Here is a 26,958-nt window from a genome sequence, read left to right as displayed (position 1 = left end):
GAACTTGAAAGGGTTCAGAAGCAGTCCACCAAATGAATTAAGGGGTTAGCGGCACTGGAGTATGAGGAAAGGCTTACTAGGTTAGCAGTAGCGGATCTTGCCACGGGCAAGCAGGACTTTTCTCCGGGACGCCGCCTTCCGGAGGGCGCCGCACCATGGCAAGATCCGCTGCTGCTGTGGTGCCCCCTGCTGCCGCGGCCCGCTGTCCCGCTGTCCGTTGTGAAGGGAAACTAGACGCTACGCGTCTAGTTTCCCTTCGTGGGCTGCCCGCTGTGAAGGGAAACTAGACGCTACGCGTCTAATTTCCCTTCCTGGAGAGGACCTTCACTGTAATGATGTGCGGTGCGCGTTGACGTCATCGCGCACCGCACAGCAAAGGTCCTCTCCACGAAGGGAACTAGACGCTTAGCGTCTAGTTTACCTTTGTGGAGAGGACCTTTGCAGTGCGGTGCGCGATGACGTCATCGCACACCGCACATCCTACAACAGTACAGGGGGCGTAACTAACCACGCCCCCTGTATGAAGCCACGCCCCCTAATGCCGCCCGGGGCGCCAGAAGCCCCGGCCCTATAGGTTAGATATCTTTACACTCGAAAAGAGGTGGCTAAGAGGAGACATTTTTAATATCTTCAAATATATAAAGGGACAATACAAGGATCTATCAGGAGCTCTGTTTATTGAAAAATCTCTACACAGGACATGCGGACACCCCCCTGAGGTTAGAGGAAAGAAAATTTCATACCCAACGAAGGAAAGTGTTCTTCACAGTAAGGGCAGTAAGTATTTGGAATTCTCTGACTGAGACGATAGTAATGGTGGACTCAGTCAATATGTTTAAAAATGGATTAGATAAACTCCTAACTGAAAGAAATATCCAAGGGTATAGCATTTAAAGAGCATGTATTTTAGAAAAAGCATATAGCATTTAAAGAGAGTGTATTTAAGAAAAATCACGTATTAAAGTTGTTAGTTAAACTTAATAACTTAACTTCATCTGGGTCATTATATTTAAACTAGTGTTAATTACAGATTAGTGTAAATATTATAATAAAGGTGTGAACTTGATGGACATTTTGTCTTTTATCATCCTCATTAACCATGTTACGATGTAGGCTGCAGGGGCAAGGTTATGGATAGCAGCAGTCATCAGATGACTACCCCGGAACTCTGCGTCAGCTGACCGCTGGACCACAAGATATTGCTAGAGCACCAGCGTAACTGTTTTGTCAACATTCTAATCATGCTGACATTACATCAATGTCAACATGTTGAATGTTAACATGGTCAATGTCAAAATGCAAAGCATATGGATATGGTCCATGTTGACATTACGACCATGATAACATTCTTCTATCGACATTATGAATGTTGAGATGACGATTGTCGACAAAATAAACCAAACCCATACATTCCTATGTATTCTACATGGTCGAGGCTCATTAATATGACCACCTCCTACATTTGACGTCGGCAGTGCATAGTCCATGAAGTACGTCACGTGTCATGCGCTGGCTTGGTGGGTATATAAAGTGTATGATAGGCCATCTGCACACATCACTTATTGCTGTCATGGGTAAAAGGTGCAATTTATCTGAGTTGCAAAAAGGGATGATTTTTGGCTTTAGGGCTATAGGTGGCAGTATTTCTGAAACAGCATGTTCGTGTGCTGCTGTAGTGAAGGTGTATTGTGACTGGACAAATGGCACTATTGCAAATAACCAACGTGGAACCTGCGGCGCACACCGTGCCATTGATGGGAGAGGTAAACAACAGCTACGAAGGTGCGTGAGGGCCAACCGACGCACTACAGTGGAGCAGCTCACTGTAAAATGTACCTTGGGTTTACCAGACGGGTGTCTAAAATGACAGTTCAGCAGGTCTAGCTGCTGTCCGTGCTGCACATGGCGGTTATTCTGGCTATTAGCTGGTGGTCATAATAATCTGACTCAACCATGTATTTCCATATTATTCTTACCAGAAACACACTGATATTCCAGTTATAAGTGTAGAACTTCCCGAGTTGTGCCTGGATTTTTCATTTATTTGTACAATTTACAGAAAGATGCAGATAATACCTACTGTATATTTGTAGGCAGCACTATGGTAAAGCTACATTGAGATGATAAAAATAGTTTTAAAATATTTATTAATGTGTATTACTTTGTACTAATTATTCACATTTGATGTGGGTAGTCGCAGTTATATACACCCGAATACCAATGCAATAAAATATTCAACACACAAAAGGGATCCAGGAAAATAAGATACAGTAGATCTGATATACTGTCATTCTCATGTAAGACATAAATAAGCCTGAAACATGCTGTACTTTAGAAGAAAAATACTGTAAAAATGTATTATACAAAGGGGGTAGATATAAAGTGATAGTAGCAGGACTTTTTTTAAAGTTACTTTACTGTTTTTTTTTACTGTTTCCACCATTTTCAAGCGGATGGAAGGTTACAGATGTTGCCAGCCTGCCTGTGAAAAGGCAGCAGTTTTCAGTGTACGATAGATTTCATGCGCATACTAAAAAAAGGTGCAGTTATTCCAGTAAAGTCAGGTTTGAGTGGAACTGTCTGCTAAAGAAGCCTGCCTGGGTGTCAGCTGTGCTATTTTGTGTCTATGCGTTTTTTCTGTTCCCAGGCAAATATTTCTGGTAACTCTTTTTCATTTTATTTACAGTCCTTACTACATTACAGACTGGCATTCCTGTCAATTGCAGTGTAGTTCTACATTTTATCACATTGGTTTATTAGAGATCCTGGCCAAGTAAAAATAATACTGATCAAAGGAATGTGTCTTTCTATCATGCCATTACCATCTGCTTATGATAGCGGGAGGACTTTCTTACACAGGATCATAAATGCTGCTTCTCTGTTTCATTATGTAACAAATATTTTTTTTAAAACTCGCATACAATGTAAATCAACTGTGTATGATTTATTATTTAGCATACAAATCTTTGATCACTTTTAGCATAAAGATTGTTAAAAATATAAGAAAAAGCTGTACGAATACTTGATGCATGATGATGTCTTGTATCTCTGTATATCTCTACTAGGCCTATATAGGCGGCCTAGTGCAGAAACAGTACTAGAGCTATAAATGTTATCACATGGCAGTGACTTTCTGCTCCTCATTTTCTTTTTCTTCCCACTGCCCCGTAGCCTTCTTGTTCTCCTTCTTTTCTTCTTTGTTATAATCCACTTCTTCTTCATCAAGTGCTTCATTATCATAGATGTTCATGTTAACTCTACAGGTGGTATATAACAAGAGAGATTAATTATAAAGAAAGCACAAAAAATACCTTAATACATTCACAGATAAGACTGACTGTGTATCAGATACATACATACAGGGCTGCCATCAGAGGGGGACTGCTGTGAATAAAATCCTGGGGCCCCGAGAGAGAGGGGGGCACTCCCCCTTACCACCGGCTAGTACTGGCGCTAGTACTGGGCTACTGTCACCTCCCGTAATGGTGCTTCTATTGATCTAATCCTCCTCTCTGTGGGCACTGGCCTGGATCACTGAGTGTGGGGCAGGTGAGAAGAGAGGTGAAGGAGGAACCCAGAATATTTACTCTTGACAAATCAAAGCTTCACCCCTTGGGTACCGGAAGCCCTGCCCACTCACTAGTGGCAGTCTTACGTCCCAATCCCTAGTCAGCCATAGACACAACCACTATCCCACAGCTGTTCAAAGCCCCACCTCCGGCCTGTCATTACTCCTGGCCTCCCGAAGCTCTGCCTGTTTACTCCCCTTACCCGAATCTCTGCCAATCCCACCGACTGATTTAAACCCTGCCCTATCTACCTGAAACGCCGCCTATTCACCTTGCCTGAAGCCATGACCCCAACTTTAAAGTGCCTGTGTGCAACTGCCTATATCTACATGTTACACTGTGCGTGCCTGTGTGTGCAACGTGTCTTATATTTGCAGGGTATTAGGACTGTTTGCAGCCTTTCTGCAGTGGGGCAGCCTGCCTATTTTGTTGGTCCTGAGCCCCACAATTTCTGATGTCATCTCTCTCTCTCTCTCTCTCTCTCTCTATATATATATATATATATGGAGAGAGAGAGAGAGAGAGAGAGAGAGAGAGAACTATTATTCAATGCTCAAATAAGCTGCTGAAAATTAATCAGCTTAGCAATGACAAAATGTATCTTCTACAAAAAATATTTTTTTTTATAACAATGTAACATAAAGTACTGCAGGCAACACATCTGCACCGTATTTCCGCCTTTCCCTGATCTGCAGATCAAACATGCAGCAATCTGTCTGAGAATGCAGAAAATTCTGAATGTTAAAAAATCTGTGATTTGCGGATCCCAATAATTTTTTGATCAGCAAATCAGGGCAGTCCAACACAGCAAGGGAACAGGGAAAAGCCCAAATCCATTGTAGATATGTGAGGCCTTTAAGATAAAAAGCACAAACACAGAATAGAAGTCAAAAGGGCCTACCACAACACTAGTGGTAAAAGCAAAGCCTCTGAAAGCCCTCTAGGAATAATAATAGTTTTATCCAAGATTTACTTTGGATCTGGCTTTGAACTGGCACTGGCAGTGAAGTTCTTTTTAGGTCTTAAACCAATTTTACATCCATTGCACATTGCATCTATATCTGAAAATTGTCTCCATTTTTTTTTTTTTAGTGTCAGGAGATAGTTACTGAAAAGGACTGTTCTGCAAATGTCATGATACATAGCTGATATCCTAATGTTGTTAAAATTATGATCAGTTCCAAAGGGTTTATTTACAAAGCAGGTTGTCAAACCCGGTGCTGTAAAACCTCTTTATACCCAATATTTAGAAGGGCAATCGTTTTACTAGTAAGACACAGCTAGTAGAAACATTGCCCTTTTAAATATCTGATATAAACATGATCAGAACCAATGGGTTTTACGACCCAATGCTTTGTAAACATACTTATGTGTTTATTTACCAATTTGACTGGAATATTTTTAAATGTAAATTTCAGTATAGCTGTTGGTGACTGGGTTTATGGGGATACACTTTTAATGTGATACTGTTTGTGAATGAAGGTTTCAGGTGCGCCAAATATGAATATTAAAAGTGATAAAGAACCATCATGGGTCCAGCTATACTGTCCATATTTACACATTTGTTTCCAGATCTGACTTGCTTGTAAGAGATAGATAGAGCCATCAACAAAACCACCAAGTACATATATTACCTCAATTATGCTGGTGTTTTCCTGGGGAGGTGTTATCCATAATAACCACTTGTTAATATGTGCCACAACCAACTCAAATAACATAAAAAAATTCACATCTAAATATGGGCAGTACTAGTACATTTGACTCATTATTTGTCAGGGCACTGTCTATTCTGGCTAGCCCATCCATCAGTTTTCTCTACAACCTCAAGCCCCCCTTTGCCCCCATGTCTCTCCAACCTCATGCCCCTTCTGTGTCTCTCCAGACTCTCCAGCCCTATTCCTCCCACAGGGTCTCTCAAGCTCATGCTCAGCTGTGTCTCTCCAGCCTTATGTCTCCCCCTGTGTCTCTCAAGCTTCATGCCTTCCCCTCTGTCTCCCCAACTTCATACCACCACAGTGTCTCTCCAGCCTCAGTGACGTGCAGTGAGGTAAATGGCTCAGGAGGCACTGACTAGTACCATTCCCAGATTTAAACACAATATATGAGCCAAAGAGTGAGCATTATACAAAGGTGCAGCAGTATAAACTGCTGGAACTTTGGTGAGTTTTGATCTTAGATGTGTGGAAAAGGCAGGCGGAGGAGACAGTGCTTCACCTGCCATAGACTTTTTAGTTTTGACAATAAAAATGATTAGAGTAATACAAAGAAGATATTTCTAATATATTCTTTGTATATTTCATATACTTTATGTAGTAAAAACTCGTATGCATAAGTATGGCAGGAAAGGCTCTGCCTCACCTGCCTCACCTCACCACACGTCACTGAGCCTCATGTCCCTCCAGTGTTGAGCTCCCTGTGTCTATTTCATCTCAGTCTTTTCTCCACTATCTCTCTGTTAGGCCTTTCTCATATCTGCTTCAACCCCTTTTTCCCTCTCTCTCTGATCTCTATAAGGAACGGTTTCTGAGGCCACGAATCCCTCACACCCACCTTTCTGTCTCTGTAATCTCTGTCTCTTCTTTCCCCATTTCTGTCTCTCTCTTTTATCTCTGTCCCCTAATCCCCCCTCTATCATCACAGTCCCTCTCCCCTTGACAGAACTCAGTTCAGGCAGAACTGGCAGTGTCTATGAAGGGGCGGGGACGCACTGATAAGTCTGCACAGAAATAGTAAAAATTTATAATTGTGCTTACACTGGAAACATGAATACACAGGCTGAATTCACTTTTAACCAATTCCTCCCAAAAATTGTAACTGCTCTCCTTGTTCTTTTTCGCGAGCATCACAAAGGACAAGGAAATGCAGCAGCTTTCATTCAACTTTAAGAAAGTAAATGGAAGGGAAACCCTTATGCATCATTCACATATCGAACTAAAATGACAGAAGGGAGCACAATAGTGCATACAACCAAGATAAAAGGAAGATATTTTTATTCGCAGTTAGGTTTTGCACTCACAAACATCTCAGATTTGTCAAGCGTGTATGATCCAGATCTGCGTAGATGCACAACATCTGATCCAATGAGTTTCTCGATGATGGCAGAGAAATACTTCAATAGGATACAAAATCAGGTAACCAGGCAGGGGCGGTAACAGACTGCAGATAATAACTCAGGAATGCAGATATTGATCCAGCAGGGCAAGAAGTCTTGAAACAAGGCATAGGTAACACCAGACTACAGGTATAGCTGAAGCAGGACAGGATTACTGGAGAGAGCCTAGTCACAATCCACATGGAACCACAATGATTGGCTGTCCGCTCCTGGTCTGTCAATCAGGCAGATCGCAGCGGCTAGAATGGGGCTTAGTGCAGCTCCATTCTGGCCTATGATGGGAACTTTGCGGTCTGCGGCTAACCACAAAGTTAATTGGGGTCACCCACAAGAGTGACCCCAATTAACTTTGCAGCTAACCGCAGACCGCAAAGTTCTCATCATAGGCTAGAATGGAGGACCGCGATCCTCCATTCTAGCCGCTGCGCTCCACCTGATTGACAGACCAGGAGCACACAGCCAATCAGGAGAGCGCCATGACGTGGCTCTCCCTGATTGGCTGGCGGGATCTCCAGTGACAGCAGTCACGGGGGGTCCCAGCATTCGAGGAAAGGGGATCCATGTGTAAACATGGATCCACTTTAGTGGCATGGTTCATTTTTTTGCGGTTTTTTTTTTTAACCCCTGGATTACTACTGGAATGAAGAGGACAGATCATCACTGGAGAATAGGTAAGTATTTGGGTCTTTTTTCCACAGGTATCCTTATTTGATACTACTGGACAAGGGGACGTGATTGCCTGGCGTGGGATGTAGGTAAGTATGTATGAGTGTGTAAGTATGTTTGAATAAAAGTTATACTTTCAAGGTGTGTGTGTGTGTGTGTGTGTGTGTGTGTGTATTGTTTATATTTGGGTATTTTTTTGTTGTAGAACTACAGGTACCAGAGGGCCCGTTATTTCCCTGCATGCTGGTACTTGTGGTTCTCCAAGTACTAGCAAGCGGGGGAGGCTTGCTGGAACTTGTAGTTCTATGACAAAAAACAATATTCTTTATTTTACACAAACAAAGGCTATCAGTCCTCCATCCACCACCCAGGGATGGGGGGGGGGGGGCAGCCACGGGCTTCACCCCTGGTCCTTGGGTGCCTGGAGGGGGACCCCTTGATTTAAGGGGCCCCACTCCAGGGAACCCCGGCCAGGGGTGACTAGCTAGGGGGGGGGTAATGCCATGGCCGCAGGGACCTATATAAAAGTGTCCCCCGGCTGTGGCATTATCTTCTCAGCTAGTGGAGCCAGGTTCTGGTTTTAAAAATACAGGGGACCCCTACGTCTTTTGTCCTCCATATTTTTGGAACCAGGACCGGCCCAAGAGCCCGGTGCTTGTTAACTAAATACGGGGGACCCCAGGCAATTTCCCCCTGGTATTTCAACAACCAGGGCCGGCTCAAAAAGCCCGAGGCTAGTTATGCTTAGGAGGGGGGACCCCACGCATTTTTTTTTCACACTTTTAACTGTTTTAACTCTATTCATACTGTATAGAATAGAATGTAGCCCTGCACAGATCTCACTGATCGGGCCGGGCTTCATTATGTTATGTCCGGCAGTGTTTTACTCATCACTCCCGTAAAACACTGCCCGACAATACGAATAGCATCGGAAAATCCGAAAATCTAAAACTTGGCAGCTTAGTAAATTCCAGTTAATGATTACAAAAAGTTGCAGAAAAATAAGTCCGATAAAATTCGAGTTCAAACTCCCACCAATTCGGCAGAAACACAAATCGTAGTAAATATACCCCACTGTCTCTAAATATTGAACAATCTCACTCCTCCTTTGAATGGGTGTGTGGCCTGACCAATTTGGATTTCTTGGTATTACGCATTAGGGGATTATCTTTTAGATGATGAGGTAACTCTTGTTCATGGAGATGTAGGAAAGTGAGTAACCTACCACTGTCCAAAAAGCCTCTCTCAATAGAGGTATTTGCATAAGTATCACAGTCATAAATCCAGACAGATAGGTACCTAAACATGGCTGCTAAATTGCACATTTTTATGTCTATGGAACCTATCCCACCATTCAACATAGTCTGTTGCAGTCTCAGGAGTCTGGTTTTGGTCTCTTCCTGCACCAACAACAATAAAAAATGTATTGCGACTTTGCCAGTCTTTAATTGTGAGAAATAAGGGAAGAGCTTGGAGAAAATACAGATAATATTTTAATTAAGTTTGACCATCCCAAATAGAATATGGGAAGATCCCTCTAACACTCCAGCTCATCTGAGATCACCATTATAATATCAGAGTAATTTAAAAAATAAAAACTACCCAGACAAGGAAGTATGCAAACCCTGAGATAGGTAAAATAGTCTTTGATCCACTTGATTGGGGTATCTCCTAGTCCCACCACTAAGGACTGTGCAGGACGTGCACCCAGGCAGAGTGCTATCGGTTATTCAATATTTACTGAGAACCCTGGCACCTCCTGAAAGTGCTGTAATCATACCTCTCAACATTCTGGTGTTGCAAGGAGGGACTCTTCGCGCAGCGTAGCCGTGCGACGCCGAAAAGGGGGCGTGATCTAATGGAAAGGGGACATGGCTTTGTGTGGGTGATGCGATCGCGAGCCACGGCTTCAAATTTCGTCACAGTGGGGGCACGGCCAGCACTCTGTGAGCTGCTGGCCATGCCCCCAGTCCCTCTCCCTCACTGGAATAGATGCTGTGAGCATGCGCATGTCTTTTCTCCGCTGCTCTGCTCTGAACTGAGCAGAGCAGCAAGTGATCAGGAGCATCCCAACTGCCCAAGCCCCCCACCGCGGGACACTGCGGCCCGCGGGAGGGACAGCGGAACAGACCCCAAAAAATGGGACTCTCCCGCGAAAAACGGGACAGTTGGGAGGCATGCTGTAATATCCAGAAGCTAGGTTAAAAGGGGAAAAAAGCCAAATATAACAAAACATCATCTGAATGATCTTTTTTAAATAAAAAAGCAACATTCATAATTGTATATAATGAGGTGTATAGTAAATCAGATCATTATTTATTTCCACAGTTCTCAAATAAAGAAAAGCTATAAAATATAAAAACAAATCTATAAATTTTAATGATTAAATATAAATTAATCACCACTGGAAAAATATGATATACCAAAATATTTATTTGCATCTACACATTGGGGGTCATTCCGAGTTGATCGTAGCCATGCAAAATTTTGCAGGGCTACAATCATGTCCATAGACATGCGGGAGGACGCCCAGCACAGGGCTATCCCGCCCCGCATGTCAGTGCCGGTTTCCCCCCGCAGAAGTGCAAAAGCATCGCACAGCGTGACGTGTAGATAGATAGATCTAAAACATATACGTAAACCCCTCTCTAAGAATCCTGCATTTGCCCCTGCCAGGATGCACCGCACCGCCTCCTCTATAACCCCGCCAACGTGCACAGGAGCTCAGTTTTAAAGTTGGTGCCTGCATAGCAGAAAAGAGGAATAAAGCTTTATTGAAGATACTTCATGGGCTGCAGCACTTTTATGTCCAGGGGACATACGGTGCTGCGGCTCCATCACCTCCCCTGGTTCCCGGGTACTTACAGCGGAGACGCATCTGTATTCTGACACACCGCCGCTGCACATCTCCAGGATCACGTGGCTGCAGGACACGGGAAGGAAGTAAGAGGGTCCCCCAGGTAGGACCCACCAGGCTATATCGCAATCCCGCGTGGTCTCCAGGAGACGGGCCACGCGGCTTGTGTGGACACTGTACGGCTCAGGGACCCCACTATATCCACCAGGGCAGCTGTAGCGCAGGTCGGTTTTCTTGAAAAAACGTTTGATAAAGGCTCCATAAGTACCGGTGGTGAAGTCCAGTGTGAGGGGATAAGGCGCTGACCTGAAGCCCCTCCCCCCAGCTCCGAGCACCATCTTCCGCAGGTGCTCCCACCCTGGAGCTGATTTCACTTTCTCCCTCACTCCCTGCAGAGATCTGGCGCCATTTTTATAGCAAGGGCTGCTCTCAACGGGATTACTGGGCTGATGTCTACTCTGTAAATCCGCCTATCACAGCACCATACTTTTACAGTCACTTGAGTATTCTACATGTCATTTAGACAGCGTTAGTTAAGAACAAGTGTAATTATAACAGAATAGGTGGTACAGTTATATATAAATCCAGTATTACTGTACATTGTTATATCTCTCTGCATATACATATCTATTGTCATATGTAATTTGCCTGTTCAGTGCAGTATTATCGTTGTGCACTTTATATCTGCATTGTGTTTGTGACTCAGCGCGCCTATAGCTGCTGTGTGTTTTCATTTAGTGTATCACACCCTTGCTATCACTATATTGTGTGCCCTGAGTGGATAAGTGCGTCAGGGTCCACATTATATATATATATATATATATATATATATATATATATATATAGTGCTGGGTGTATTTCTTTTGTGTATTTCAGTCACCCCATGCCAACTTAATTCTCTGTATGGGTCCTGCTCTTATTATAACATAAATCAGGGGATTGGTGTACGGTATTCCTATTGTCTGGCTATATTGTACTATGTGCCCCACGCTACATTCCTCATAATCTCTGCCACACAGTGCGGGAATTCTGGGGACGCTCCTGCCTCAGGCAGTGCTGATCCCACGGATTTACATGGGGGAGAAACTGCTGCTGGGGACGTGGGTGCTGTGTTCCATACCTCTCCCACTCCACCTGTAGCTCCTGTGGCCAATCAAGAGCCACCCTGGGCTGCCTTCTCCTGTATGTTAAATACATTGGTAACACGTCTTACGCCTCCTGTGGGACTACCTGTGCCATTAAAGCCACAAATTGTCCCTGTAGCAAATCCGCCTTGGGCGGACACTCTGTATGATCAGATACAGATTTTTAATAAATCTTTGGCTAAACAGAAGCCTACACCTCAGCCCTCTGGGGCCAAGGTGCACTGCAAGCGTGAGGTTTCCTCCTCCCAATCCACTCCTGTTTCGGATACTTCTGATGAGGATGGGGCTTATTATGATCAAACTGACTCTGACTCAGCGGCCTCTGACGGGGAGCCTGTAACTCAGGTTGATGCCCCTGACTTAGTGGAAGCTATCAAAATGGTTCTCCAGATTGGTGATGAAGCAGATCCCTCTACTGTGTCAAAGAAGCCTGATAAATTCAAGCGTCAGAAGGTGGTTAAAGTTTTTTTCCCTCACTCTGACAGTTTAATTGACATATGTCAGGAGGCATGGGCTTCACAAGGGAAGAAATTCTCCCCGTCTAAGAAGATGCTAGCTCGCTATCCTATCCCTACTGAGTTGAGTACCAAGTGAGAAACTCCACCTCTGGTAGATTCTCATGTCGCACCATGGAACCTGACACCACGGATTGTGGTGTCCTCTTCTCTGCCTGTCACCACTGTCACCTCCTTGAAGGAACCGACAGATAAGCGTGTGAAGGGATGCCTGAATTGTAATTTTTCCTTAAATGGGGCGATACATAGACTGACTATTGCGGCCTCCTGGACTGCAAAAGGTATCGAAGCATGTGTCCAGGTATTGGAGGATGAGCTACCGTCGGATATTTCTGACATTACCAGACAGTGTCTGTCTCACATTACCACCACCTCCCACTATATTCAGGAGGCATCCACTGAGGCGGGCATCATGACATCCAAAGCGGCCACTATGTCTATTTTGGCTCACCGTATTCTCTGGTTGTGGTCCTGGAAGGTGGACCTGGATTCCAAGAAGACACTGGAGGTGCTCTCTTTAAGGGAGACATCCTTTTTGAAGAAGATCTAAACAAGATTGTGACTGATTAGCCTCTGCGAAGACTGCGTACCTTCCTAATACTACACTTTCTGCTCCGAAAGCCAAAAGTACTACTTTTCATTCATTTCCGACTTCAGGTAAATCGAAGGGTCAGGTATACTCGAGACAACCTCATGCTTCCAAGACCAGTAAGCCCAAATCTAAACAATCTCGGGCTGCCCGTCAGCCTGCTTCCAAACAGGACAAGCCTGCAGCATGACGGGACGAGCCTCCCCCTGGGGGACCCCTGGATGGGAGGCGGACTTCTGCAGTTCACCCAGGTCTGGATAAGGACCACTTCAGATGCGTGGGTGCAGGAAGTTGTCTCTCACGGGTACGCGGTCTCTTTCAAGAGACATCCCCCTCGCCAGTTCTGCACAATCTGCACGGTCATCCCATCGGACCCATTGAAGGCACAAGTTCTACACTTGGTTGTACAATCCCTCCTGGAGACAGGAGTGGAGGTGCCGGTGCCTATCTCTCAAAAAGGAATGGGCTACAACTCGACCCTGTTTCTAGTTCCAAAACCCAATGGGTCTTTCTGGCCTATTCTCAACCTCAAGTCACTGAACAAATTTGTGAGAGTTTCCAAGTTTCGTATAGAAACACTGCACTTCATTGTACTGGCCATGGAACCTGGGGACTACATGGAATCCCTGGATATACAGGATGCTTACCTGCATATAACTATTGACATTTCACATCAGCAATATCTGCGGTTTGCTCATGGCAACCTCCATTGTCAATTTAGGGCTCTGCCATTTGGACAAACCATGGCCACTTGGATTTTCACCAAGGTCATGGCCATGATGACAGCTCATCTCCGTCAACAGGGAATCAGGAGCCTGCCATATCTGGATGACCTACTGATCCTGGCAAGTTCCCAAGATGTCCTCCTGAGTCATCTCCAGCTGACGGTGCAATTCCTCACAGCCTTCGGGTGGCTGATCAATTGGAAGTCCTCCCTGGTCCCTGAGAGGTGCATGGTGCACCTGGGGGCTTTATTGGATACACACAGCCAGAGGCTATTTCTGTCTCCGGAGAAGGTCCTGAGGCTTCAGGACAGGATCAGATACTTCCTCTCTCGCCCAAGAGTGTCCCTTCACTCGGCGATGCAAGTACTAGGCCTGATGGTGTCTTCTTTCGACAAGGTGGAGTATTCTCATTTCCATTCTCATCCTCTCCTTCATTTAATCCCCTCCAAGTGGGACGGTCTACCTCAGCGGACCAGGTCTCAAATTATATTCCTGACTCCAGAGGTCCACTTGTCTTTAGCCTGGTGGCTCCAGGATCAAAAGTTGAGCAGGGGCCGTCCCTTCTGGATTCCTCACTGGGTCCTCTTGACTGCGGATGCCAGTCTGAGGGGCTGGGGCTTGGTGTTCGAGCAACATTCTCTTTAGGGTTGCTGGACCAAGGAGGAGTTTCTCCTCCGCATCAACATTATGGAACTGCGGGCAGTGTTCAATGCATTGACGCTGGCCCTGCCTCTGATAAGGAACAGGCCTGTTCAAGTACAATCAGACAATGCAACCATGGTGACATACATAAATCATCAAGGTGGCACTCAAAGCCGCACTGCAATAACGGAAGTGTCAAGAATTCTTCATTGGGCGGAACGCCATCTGCCAGCAATATCGGCAGTGTTCATTCCAGGTGTCCTCAACTGGGAAGCGGATTTTCTCAGTCATCAGGACGTACACGCTGGAGAATGGAGCCTTCATCCGGAGGTCTTTCAACTCCTATTAGACAAGTGGGGCCTACCAGATGTAGACCTGATGGCGTCTCGACACAATGACAAAGTTCCGGTCTTCGGATCAAGGACAAGGGATCCACAAGCAGCGTTCGTGGACGCACTAGCAATTCCATGGGAATTTCAGCTGCCGTACATGTTCCCTCTGGTGTCTCTCCTGCCCAGGGTACTGCGGAAGTTCAAGCAAGAAGGAGGAGTCCTGTTTCTGGTCGCTCCGGCGTGGCCCAGACGGCATTGGTTCTCAGATCTGCAGGATCTATTGATGAAATGTCCTCTACTTCTTCCTCAATGTCCAGCCCTCCTTGTTCAGGGCCCCTGTGTCTACCCAGACCTGGCCAGACTGACTTTGACGGCATGGCTCTTGAAGCGTCAGTCCTGAGGGCCAAAGGATTCTCTGAGGCGGTCTTCCAAACTATGCTGAATGCCTGTAAACCAGCTTCGGCTCGGTTTTACTACACGGTCTGGAACTCTTACTTCACCTGGTGCTGCTAAGAACTACAATGTCTATAAGTTCAGAACTTTATGGCTTCTGGCTTTTCTGCAACAAGGCCTGGACTTAGACCTTCGTCTGGCCTCCCTCAAGGTTCAGATTTCTGCCTTGTCGGTGTGGTTTCAGAGGAAGATTGCTTCTATTCCTGACGCTCATACCTTTACTCAGGGTGTTTTGCGGATACAACCTCCCTATGTCCCTCCTGTGGCTCCATGGGATCTGTCTGTTGTTCTTAACGCCCTGCAAGAGTCTCCATTTGAACCTCTTGTGTCTGTGGACCTGAAATGGCTATTGCCTCTGCTAGGAGGATGTCGGATCCAGTGGTGCAAGTAGAAAAAATTTCTATATAGATGCTGTGTGCGCGCCAAAAAATGTGTGTAGCCAAATGCCACATGGGGTGTGGACAATGAAAATGGGTGCGTGATACACATATGGGGGAGGGGCAGATACACATATGACCCCAGTAGTGCCAGATACATGTTGCCCCACAGTGCCAGATATACATTGCCCCACAGTGCCAGATACACAAATGCCCCAAAAGTGCCAGATATACATTGCCTCACAATGCTAGATACACATTGCCCCACAGTGCCAGATACACAAATGCCCCCAGAGTGCCAGATATACATTTCCTCTCAGTGGCAGATACACATTGCCCCACAGTGCCAGATACACAAATGCCCCCAGACTGCCAGATATATATTGCCTCACAGTACCAGATACACAAATGCCCCCACTGTGTTAGATATACATTGCCCCCAGTGCCAGATACAGAAATGCCCCCACAGTGACAGATATGCCCCCAGTGCCAGATTCAGAAATGCCCCCAGTGCCAGATACACATGTCCCCCCAGTGCCAGATATGCCCTCAGTGTCAGATATGCCCCCAGTGCCAGATACACATGTCCCCGCAGTGCCAGATATGGCCACAGTGCCAGATACACATGTCCCCCCAGTGCTAGATATACTCCCAGTGCCAGATACACATGTCCCCGCAGTGCCAGATATGCCCCCCGTGCCAGCTACACATGTCCTCCGCAGTGCCAGATATGCCGACAGTGCCAGATACACATGTCGTGCCAGATAAGCCCCCAGTGCCAGATACACTTGTCCCCCCCAGTGCCAGATATGCCCCCAGTGCCAGATACACTTGTCCCCCAGTGCCAGATATGCCCCCAGTGCCAGATACACATCCCCCCAGTGCCAGATAAGCCCCCAGTGCCAGATACACATGTCCTCCGCAGTGCCAGATATGCCCACAGTTCCAGATACACATGTCCCCCCAAGTGCCAGATAAGCCCCCAGTGCCAGATACACATGTTCCCCCAGTGCCAGATATGCCCCCAGTGCCAGGTATACATGCCCCCCCTTCCCCTATTGCTCACCGCTGCTGCTGTCCTGTGTGTGTGTGAGGGGAGGAGAGCGCAGCGTGCACCTCTCCTGCCCCTCAGTCTCTGGCGGCGGTGCGGGTGTATTCCTTCAATTCAGCGCCGATCCATGAGCCTTGGCTGCCGGTCCGCAAGCTCTGATTGGCTCATGGGTGGCGCTGAATTGAAGGAAGACACTGAGAGGCAGGAGAGGCGAACACTGCGCTCTCCTCCCCTGGCAGCAGCGGCGGTGAGCAGCAGAGGGAGCGTCGGCCCGTCGGCGGTGGGTACAGTGTACCCAAGGCTAAATTCTTAAGGGTACGCCGTACCCACCCGTACCCTCCCACTTGCACCGCTGGTCGGATCTAGGCTCCTTGCCCTGTCGTCCACCCTTTATGATATTTCACCGTGATTGGGCAGTTCATCGAACTCGCCCTGGTTATTTGCCTAAGGTGGTGTCATCTTTCCACCTTAACCAAGAGATTGTGGTTCCGGTCTTTATCTCTTCTGCAGTGGCGTAACTAGAAATTTTTCTCCCCCAAGCCAAAAAATTCTTTGGCCCCCCCCCCCCCCATAATTGCCACTAGTAAAGGGACAAACATGCACGCGCCAAAGGCGCGCGTTGCCAAAAAGGGGCGTGGTTTCATTTAAATGGGCGTGGCTTCGCATAAAGGGACGTGGCATTGCAGGAAAAGACTACCTTATACCCCAGTTTTGCAACCTGCACGCCCAGACGTTAGCCACCACAGGAAAGAAAAATAATCCCGATTCATGCCCCTTACATTATTTGTCATTTTTCCTCCTTATAGTAATGCCCAGTATACATTATGCCACATACTGCAAAGGCCCTTAGATATTATGCCACACACAATAATGCACATGACACAATATGCACACACTGTAATGCCCCCGACACATTATGCCACACACCGTAATGCCTGTGACACATTATGACAGGAATCGCAATGCCCGTTATACATTATGCTACACACTGCAATGCCCCTGATACATTATAGCACATACAATGCCTGTGACACAATGACACACACCGCAATGACCCTGAGACATTATACCACATACCACAATGCCCGTGATATAGTATACAACACACCGTAATGCCTGGCACATTATGACACACACCGCAATGTCCGTGATACATTATGCCACACACTGTAATGCCCATTACACATTAAGTTCTACAGTAAGGCGTCTAATTACTTTTAAATTACCTGCTCGTTGCCAGGGGTTTCATGCTCTTGGTTCCATGCACGGTGCCAGGGATTTTCATGCTCAGGGTGTCATGCTCGTTGCCAGGGGTTTCATGCACTGGGTGTCATGCTCGTTGCTAGGGGGTAGTGCTTGTTGCTAGGGCCGTGCTCCCAGTGCCACATATGCCCCCAGTGCCAGATATTCCCCCACAGTGCCAGGTATATGCCCCCAGTGCCAAATATACCCCCCCAGTGCCACATATGCCCCCAGTGCCAGATATATGCCCCCAGTGCCAAATATACCCCCCCAGTGCCACATATGCCCCCAGTGCCAGATATTCCCCCACAGTGCCAGGTACATGCCCCCAGTGCCACATATGCCCCCAGTGCCAGATATTCCCCCACAGTGCCAGGTATATGCCCCCAGTCCCAGATATTCCCCCACAGTGCCAGGTACATGCCCCAAGTGCCAAATATACCCCCCCCAGTGCCACATATGCCCCCAGTGCCAGATATTCCCCCCCAGTGCCACATATGCCCCCAGTGCCAGATATTCCCCCACAGTGCCACATATGCCCCCTCAGTGCCTGCTCCCCCCAGTGCCAGATATTCCCCCACAGTGCCAGGTATATGCCCCCAGTCCCAGATATTCACCCACAGTGCCAGGTACATGCCCCCAGTGCCAAATATACCCCCCCAGTGCCACATATGCCCCCAGTGCCAGATATTCCCCCACAGTGCCACATATGCCCCCTCAGTGCCTGCTCCCCTCAGTGCCAGATATTCCCCCATAGTGCCAGGTATATGCCCCCAGTGCCAGATATTCCCCACAGTGCCACATATGCCCCCTCAGTGCCTGCTCCCCCCCAGTGCCAGACATTCCCCCACAGTGCCAGGTATATGCCCCCAGTGCCAGATATTCCCCCACAGTGCCACATATGCCCCCTCAGTGCCTGCTCCCCCCAGTGCCAGATATTCCCCCACAGTGCCAGGCATATGCCCCCAGTGCCAGATATTCCCCCACAGTGCCACATATGCCCTTCCTCAGTGCCTGCTCCCCCTCCCCCCTTCTTTGTGCTGGAGGGACACGGAGCGCATAGCGCGCGCCTCTCCTGTGTCCCTCCTGGCTCTCAGGCGGGTCTGTTAAAGGAAGTTCGGTTCGTGAGCCAATCAGAGCTCACGAACGGCACTTCCTTTATTAGACCGGCCGGAGAGCCAGGAGGAGGGACACGGGAGAGGCGCGTAATGTGCCCTCCGTGTCCCTCCAACACAGCAGCGGAGGGAAGGAGACCGCAGATTGACATGCGGACGCTCGTCCGCATGTCAATCTGTGCCAAGTCAGTGGCGCCCCCGCAGCCCCTCGCCCCCAAGCCACCGCGAGGACTGCGGGGGCAGTAGTTATGCCACTGCTCTTCTGGTTTGTTCTCCAAAGAGCGGTCTTTGGATGTGGTATGGGCTCTCCGTATATATGTGGAGAGGACTGCCTCTATCAGGAGGTCAGATTCCATCTTCGTACTGTTTGGTTTTCACAAACGTGGCTGGCCTGCAAACAAGCAAACCTTGGCCAGATGGATTAGAATGGTGATTTCACAAGCTTATGCGCAGGCTTGTCTCCCAGCTCCTGCTGCTATCAAGGCCCATTCTACTCGGTCTGTTGGACCTCTTGGGCTGCCCACCGTTGCGCGCCCGCTGAACAATTGTGCAAGGCAACTACGTGGTCCTCTGTGAACACGTTCATCAGGTTCTATGCCTTTGATACTTCCGCCTCCCAGGATGCTTCCTTTGGATGCCGGGTTCTAGTGCCCGCAACAGTACATCCCCTCCCATGAGGAACTGCTTTAAGACATCCCCGATGTTATTCCCTGTGGAATCCCAGTGTAACCCGCTGCAGAAAAGGAGATTTATGGTAAGACTTACCATGGTTTAATCTCTTTCTGCAAAGATACACTGGATTCCACAGGGCGCCCACCCTGACGCACTTAGCTTCTTTGGGTTTGTATGGCATTAGCCGCTGGTCCCTTCTCCTGTCGTGAGAACGTGGTTCTATGTGACTAACATCTACCGTCTCTTTACCTGCTATTGCATTGGACTGGTTAACAAAACTGAGCTCCTGTACACGGAGGCGGGGTTATAGAGGATGCGGTGCGGTGCATCCTGGGAACAGTCAAAGCTTTTAGCCTGTTGGTGCCTCGGATCAAGATCCAACTCTACACCCTGATGTTATTCCCTGTTGAATCCAGTGTACCTCTCAGAAAGAGATATAACCATGGTAAATCTTACCATAAATCTCCTTTTTACAGGGATTTAGTAATCCCAATGACTCCATCATACTTGCTAATATCAGTAAGGTCTTTGCAATTTTTATAACATACTGTATATATTGAAAGACAACTAAAACATTTTAAACTGGAAAAAACCATACTAATAATTCCAGTATTAGACCGAGTCTGCTAGAGGATATATATTTATCCGTCAATATTTTTAATGGCAAATTAATTGTATTTTCACATAGAGCATGACTAACTGATTTTACAGTGAATATATCATAATATGTCATGGGTCAATAATGCACAACTTATTGTGTGTGGGTGGTACCAGCACTATGAGTTGTTAGTCTAAATATATACACGATGGATCAAATAAAAAATCTATTTATTAAAAACAACACATTTCGATAAATAGAAATGGCACAATATATCTGAGAGTCAATAAATTAAAGCTGCTATTTAGGACAATGGTGGTCATTCCGAGTTGTTCGCTCGCTAGCTGCTTTTAGCAGCATTGGAAACGCTAGGCAGCCACCCTCTGGGAGTGTATCTTAGCTTAGCAGAATAGCGAACGAAAGAGTAGCAGAATTGCTACTAAATATTTTCTTGCAGTTTGAGTAGCTCCAGACCTACTCCTAGATTGCGATCAGCTCGGTCCGTTTAGTTCCTTGTTTGACGTCACAAACACGCCCTGCGTTCGGCCAGCCACTCCCCCGTTTCTCCAGACACTCCCGCGTTTTTCCCTGACACGCCTGCGTTTTTTTAGCACACTCCTGAAAAACGCTCAGTTACCACCCAGAAACGCCCCTTTCTTGTCAATCACTCACCGATCAGCAGTGCGACTGAAAAGCGCCGCAGAATCCACAGCAAAACTGCTAAGTTTTTAGTTAAATAACTAAGCGCATGTGCGCTGCGTACCATGCGCATGCGCATTTAGCAACAAATCGCAGCATAGCGAAAATCGGCAACGAGCGAACGACTTGGAATGACCACCAATATCCACATACAGGATCCTGAACATGAGTAAGTATGGGTTATTTCACTATTGAGCATATCAAATAAGCACACACAGTCAGCTAGTATTACCCAATTAACGAAGCGCCTACGCAGTTCCACGAGACTGAAGCTGTTGACTTGTTTGTGTAGACTTTAGTGGGTGCCCATAAATCGCTGAAAGTGTTGGTTAAAGCAGGAGGGTAGTCCCAATGATTTTAAAAGATGGAGAGTCCTTATCAGGATCCGTTGAAGGTGGTGTAAAGTACTGGTCCTGTTAGCAGTGGAGCTTAACGTGTTTCTCTGAGCTACTGTAGGTTGCTCAGCTTCCATCGACGATTCCAATCACACAGCCGAACGCAAGGAGATTGACAGGAAGTGGGAGTATCTGGGTGGCAACTGACCGTTTTCTGGGAGTGTTTGGAAAAACGCAGGCGTGGCCGGGCGTTTGCTGGGTGGGTGTCTGACGTCATTACCATGTCACTCGTCGCAGCAATCATCGCACAGGGCTGGTCTTGTTTTGCACAAAATGTGTTTGCAGGCGCTGTGCTGCACAGGTGTTCCCACTCCTGCAAAGCAAAAATACACTCCCCCGTGGGCGGCGGCATAGCGTTTGCACGGCTGCTAAAAACTGCTAGCGAGCGATCAACTCGAAATGACCCCCATTGTCCTAGCAGCTTTAATTTATTGATTCTCAGATATATTGTGCCATTTCTTTTTCTCTAAATTATATCTATATAAATCTATCGTTTTTTTACTTGATCCATCATGTATATATGTTTCAGACTAACAACTCTGGAACTCAAGCGCTGGTACCACCGACACATTTTATTGCTTCAAGTCTGAGTCTGACAAACCCTCTCCAGCTGCTTTGATAGGGCGTTGGGATATTTTTGTTAAAACTTTTATTTTAACTATTATTTTGCTAATTTATTGGTTTGTTTTGTGGGGATTTTTGTGATTTTACTAGTTATTAATAAAAGTTATGTTTTACATTTTAAACTTTACTAGTGGACCTTGCAACCACCATTTTTCTGTTCGTTAGCTTCTCTGTGCAACAAGAAGCAAAAGAAAACATAGAGCATATACTAGTTTACTAGGTGTGTAAGGCAATATTTCATTACTAGGTGATTCATTGCGCCCTACGGGCACTCTTCACACCATCGTATGGGGCTACGCCCCCTTAACCCTTGCACACCCGTGGCATGCAATATTTTTGTAATATGGAGTATTACCTCTAATCATAATTGTGTGAGTGGTTAAATATTGCATGGACAAAGGGGTGCGCTGGTTAAGAGGTCAAAGCACCTTGCAGCGGCGTGAACAGTGCACCCAGGGCCTGATGAATCCCCTAGTAGGTGCTGTGGTTGGGGGAGTGGCGGGTGCGCGGGAGACGCGGAGGGGGCTGGGGTTGCTGCGTGTGGGGGAGGGGCGGTTGCGTGGATGCCGCGTGTGGGAGAGGGGCTGGTGCAGTGGTGCCATGGGTGGGCGAGAGTGCATGGGTGCTGCGGGTGGGTTTCCGGAGCCATTGCGAGTGGAGGAGGAGCAGTTGCAGGGATGCCGTGGGTGGGGGAGGGGCAGCTGCGGTGGTGCAGCAGGTGGGGGAGGTGCGGGGTGCTGTGGGTGGGGGAGGGGGTCCGGAGCCACCGTGGGTGCAGGAGGGGGGGGTGTGGGGGTGCCACGGATGGGGCCCAGAGGTACTGTGAGTGGGGGAGGGGTGGGTAATACTTCTCCTGCTTCTCCTCCTAGAAGCAGCTAAGCTGCTGTCCTCCCTTTGGCAGTGGTTCTCCCGGAGACTCACACAGCAGCCAAGCAGCCAGTCACTATTGTTAGCGGCAGTGTCCCAACGCCCTGCATTACAGGGAAGAAGATGCACTCAATAAACTGCAGCTCCCAGCAGCCCTAAGGGCCGGAATGCTTCGGCACTAAGGGCTGCTGGGAGCTGTAGTTTATTTAGTGCGTCTACTTCCCTGTAATGCGGCACTTTGGGACACCGGTGCTAACAATAGTGACTGGCTGGCAGAACTGACTGACTGGCTGAAGCAATGTAAAAGGTGAGAGTGCAGTGTCAGTGACACACCCACTGCACTGTCACCTTTTACATTGATTCAGCATCCAGACATTAGCCTCCGCGATATCACCCACTCTATCCGTTACATGAGCCATCTCGGGGCTTCCAGGCTGGCAGCCCAGGGGCTGTGTTGTGGAGTCAGGGCGATGGTTAAGAGGTCAAAGCACCTTGCAGCGGTGTGAGCGGGATCTGGGCGCGGCTGTGGTGGGGAGGCACTTCTGTGACATCACGCGCAGAGGAGGCTCCGGGGCTCAGAGAGTATGCGGCGCAGGGAGGGCTATGAAAGACTTCCGCTGCAACGCTTTCATACACATCTATGCCGGTGGCCGCAGCAGCTTTTTCTCCACCTGCGCTGCGGCTAGGGAGTGGGGATTGTTGATGCAGGAGGGGGCAGGTGGACTGGCAGCAGGACATAGGATGCTGCAGTAAAAGGTTTGTTCCCCCCCCCCCCCCTATCAACAGTGCAGAGACTTGCTGCAGATTCAGTGGCATACCCTCCAGCTGTACCTTTTTGGCAGGTACAGTACCTTTTTGTTATGGTATGTACCGATTTTTGGCTCTCCAAACTTCCATAGAAAGTATAGAAAACGGGCGTGGCCACGCCACTTTACCCGTGGCCATGCCCTCTTTTTGAATTTGTACGAATTTTTATGTGTAAAATGTAAACACAATGTCCATTAAATGATACAAGGTAAATAGTTGTCTGAAACCTGTGTGCATATCCTTCAGTTACTATTTTCTTATTTTAATTACAAGCTTATCATATAGTCCAAAAACGTTCAGTTGTTATTACATTTCCAATTTTGAAATGTCCCATTATAATATAAAGACAGTGGTAGGTTTATCAAGTAATCCATGGTGATAAATATTGCATTACCTTTCTATATTATTTTCTTCTTTAGCATGTTCTTCCCTGGAAAATAGAAAAATGAATGAAGTGGAAAGGTTCATAAAATAATTTCTCTTAATACTATTATGCTTCACAATTATTTTTTTAAACATATAATAATATAGCCTGTACATGGACCAAATATCTTTTTATTACTTGTCCTTGGCATTGAGATATCCAAATGTTTTAGCTCTTCAGTTTTTATGTCTGCAATTCTGTCACAAACCAAGCACCCCAATCTGGAGTTACTGTTCATGCACTCACAATAAATACACGACTGAGCTGCCACCAAGAAGGCAGGGATCTGGCGTCCTTGTGTTCTCCTGATTCTGCACCATAATTATTATTATTATTCAAACAATAATGTTATGCATTGCAGCATGGAAGGCATGATTAGCGTGCTCGTGACTGTGATGTGTGTGCATACACGACACCATAGACTTCTATGGAGCAAACGCCAGCTATGAGTAGTTGCAGCATGGCGTACGCTGCAGCTTGCCATGATGTGTATGCATGCAGCAACGAGGTTACATCTGTGTATATATATATATATATATATGTGTGGTAACCACCTCCAATCAGCGGCACTCAGAGACTGGACAAATGTCAAAACTGTAAAATCAGCATGTGCTTTAATGTGTCCAATATAGCATTCCAACGTTTCGGGGCACAACCGCCCCTTTGTCAAGGTGAACAAACAGAAAGTGAATAATATGAAAAAACAAATACCTTTATGTGAGAGGAGAAGAAGAACAGCTACGAATCAGGAAGCCTATCGCTTCCGTCCTGGCTGGTGTGACGTGTGTGACGCTCTGGTCATGTGATCACGCTGCGTCTCGGGAATCCGGGACGTCACCATGGCAACATCCAAACTGCGGTGCCGGGGAAGCTCTCCGCCGTAGTCATGACAACCAAGGCCATCCGTGTTACCGTGACGTCAGCGGTCACTGACCAGAGCTGTAGGAAAAAAGTGTGCATACAAATTGAAGCTCCAAGTGTCTTAGTGAATCTATGTAGTGTCAAGTATATGAAAACTAATTTGTAATTACCTTCATTACCGTGTGGTAAATTATCGAAATTAAAGGCACGGGGGATGTCTCATGAACCCCAAGGCTCTTGGAAGTGCAACCGTAAACAACTATGTCCCAATCGTGCTGGGTCAATATATGGTGCTGTGGTATAAATCATGTATATGACATTCTATGACAATAGAATCCTGAGAATGCATGGGGATGTCTCTACAGTGATGGGCTCACGGACCTGTTTCTATCACATGTATGGGTAATGATAGGCAATGTGTGAGGAATGAATCGGAAACATCAGGGTTAGCATGTCAACAACTGGAATCATGTCAAAAAACACTCCATTGGATCCTATCATTGAGGCCCTTGGTCCACACAGTGTCCAACTTGAATTGCCATTTGGCCTTTAGTCTCAGGAATTTACCGGCTCTGTCCCCCCCTCTCAGGTTTTTTGGTATGTGGTCAATAATTTGAAAACGTAAATCACTGAGAGAGTGTTTTTTTTCCGTGTAATGCCTAGCTACCGGTTGTTCGGATTTCTTGTTGCTAAGCGCGGCTTTCACTGCAGATCTATGCATGGCAAAACGTTCCCTTGCATTGCACCCCGTCTTGCCCACGTATTGGAGTTTACAAGGGCAAGTGATCAAATACACAATGTGGGATGTGGTACACGTGAGAGTGTGACGTATGGTATAAGCTCTGTTTGTAGAACTCGAAACGAATGATGATCCTGGGGTCATATATTTACATGTCTCACATCCGAGGCATTTATAACAGCCCGATGGTTTGGACAAGAATGTTGTCGTTGGTGTGACATTGAAATTCGTGATGTCGGAATGTACAACATAGTCTTTGATGCTTTTACCCCTAGAATAACACATCATAGGTCGTTTCTTTCGTAAAGAAGTCAGAGTTTCATCTGTAGTCACTACTGGCCATAGGGCTTTGAGGGCCCTTAGAATTACTGGACTAGACGTGTTGTATTGGGATACAAACGGTAGGATCTGTGAGTTCTTTTTGGGCTTCTGTTTTAGTAAGTCATGCCTGTTCATCGCTGCCACTTCATCTTCGTGTATCCGTAACTGACCTGGACTATATACCCTGTCGACAAAACGCTTAGTTACATCCGAGAGTGCTCCCTTTAATTCACAGGGGTTACTGGTAATTCTGGCTGCCCGGATGTATTGAGACTTGGGTAGACCTTTCTTTAGGGCCACTGGATGATGACTGTTATATCGTAATAACGTATTTTTGTCCGTGGGGTTATGGTATACATCTGTGTGTATGCCTTCGCTGGTAATAGATACATTGACATCCAAATAATTTAATTTCTTGAAGTCACTCTGGGCTGTCACTCTAATTGGTGAGTTCCTGTTGTTAATGGACTGTATGAGGGATTCAAATTTCTCTTTGCCCCCCGTCCAAAGGATGAATATGTCGTCTATGAATCTTGAATAATATAATATGTGCTGGGCAAAATCGTTGTTATTAAAAAACATCAGTTGTTCCTCAGCTAGCATGAAGACATTAGCGAAGGATGGAGAAACATTACTTCCCATGGCACAACCGCTTACTTGGCGATAAAATCTTCCGTCAAATAAGAAGTAATTGCGTGTAAGCGTTATCTCCAATAATGTCAGAAACAAAGTGTGGTCTAAGGATGTCATATCTGTGCGGACCAGAAACTGCTTCATGGCCGCTAAGCCCTGACTGTGGGGGATGCTTGTGTAAAGACTGCAAATGTCTACTGTGCAAATCAATGTGCCAGGTGGTATCGTCGTTATTGACATCAACTGATTGAGAAAACTGGTGGTGTCCTTAATGTAAAGGGGTTGTTGACATATAAGTTTTTGTAGCATGCTGTCCAGGAAGATGGAAATGGCCTGATAAAGTGACTTGTGCGCTGAAATGATCGGCCTGCCCGGCGGATGGTCCAGACTGTTATGGATCTTAGGCACCATAAACAGAATGGGTACCACCGGGAACTCCTGTTTGAGTGCGGAGCATAACTTGGCAGATAATAAACCAGCTGTGGCTGCCGTGTCCAGGACATTGTCGACTTCCTTTTTGTATTGTATAGTCGGATCTGTAAGTAATGGTTTATACACTTGGTCGTCAGCGAGCTGTCGGTATGCCTCCTTTTTGTAATATGTTAAATTCATGATTACGATACCGCCTCCATTGTCAGCGGGGCGGATCACTATGTCCCTATATTCCCCCAATTGTTTGAGCGCCTTGTGTTCTGAACGTGACAGATTATAATGGGTGTTCCTGGTAGCTGCTGTATATCTGGACACTGAGTTGTCCACAAGTCGAGTGAAAGTCCTGATGGATGAATTGGTAGAGATCGAATCAAATTTGGATTCCCGTACGGAGCTGATGAAGGTGTGATGTGGCTCATTGGATGGTGTGGGGGACTGGTCTTGAAAGTATTCCTGTAAGCGAAGCTTACGTGTGAATTTGTAAAGTTCCATTTGC

General features: G+C 46.7%; 1 protein-coding gene across 3 annotated transcripts in view; it reads right to left on the bottom strand.

Annotated features, from left to right (window-relative positions):
* Positions 1 to 2,161: 2,161 nt before the first annotated feature.
* SMIM24 (small integral membrane protein 24) overlaps positions 2,162 to 26,958 on the bottom strand; it is a 283,770-nt gene continuing 258,973 nt past the window's right edge. For all 3 annotated transcript variants that reach the window (XM_063915468.1, XM_063915459.1, XM_063915450.1), the window contains 2 exons: positions 23,447 to 23,482; positions 2,162 to 3,257 (listed from right to left, as the gene is read on the bottom strand). In XM_063915468.1, coding sequence (XP_063771538.1) covers positions 3,116 to 3,257; positions 23,447 to 23,482 — 178 coding nt within the window. In that variant the 3' untranslated portion in view covers positions 2,162 to 3,115. The remainder of the gene's footprint in view (positions 3,258 to 23,446; positions 23,483 to 26,958) is intronic.

The sequence above is a fragment of the Pseudophryne corroboree genome, chromosome 1, assembly GCF_028390025.1.
Source record: "Pseudophryne corroboree isolate aPseCor3 chromosome 1, aPseCor3.hap2, whole genome shotgun sequence".
NCBI lineage: Eukaryota > Metazoa > Chordata > Amphibia > Anura > Myobatrachidae > Pseudophryne > Pseudophryne corroboree.
The sequence above is the reverse complement of the archived record's forward strand: the minus strand, read 5'-3'. Positions and strand labels throughout refer to the sequence as shown.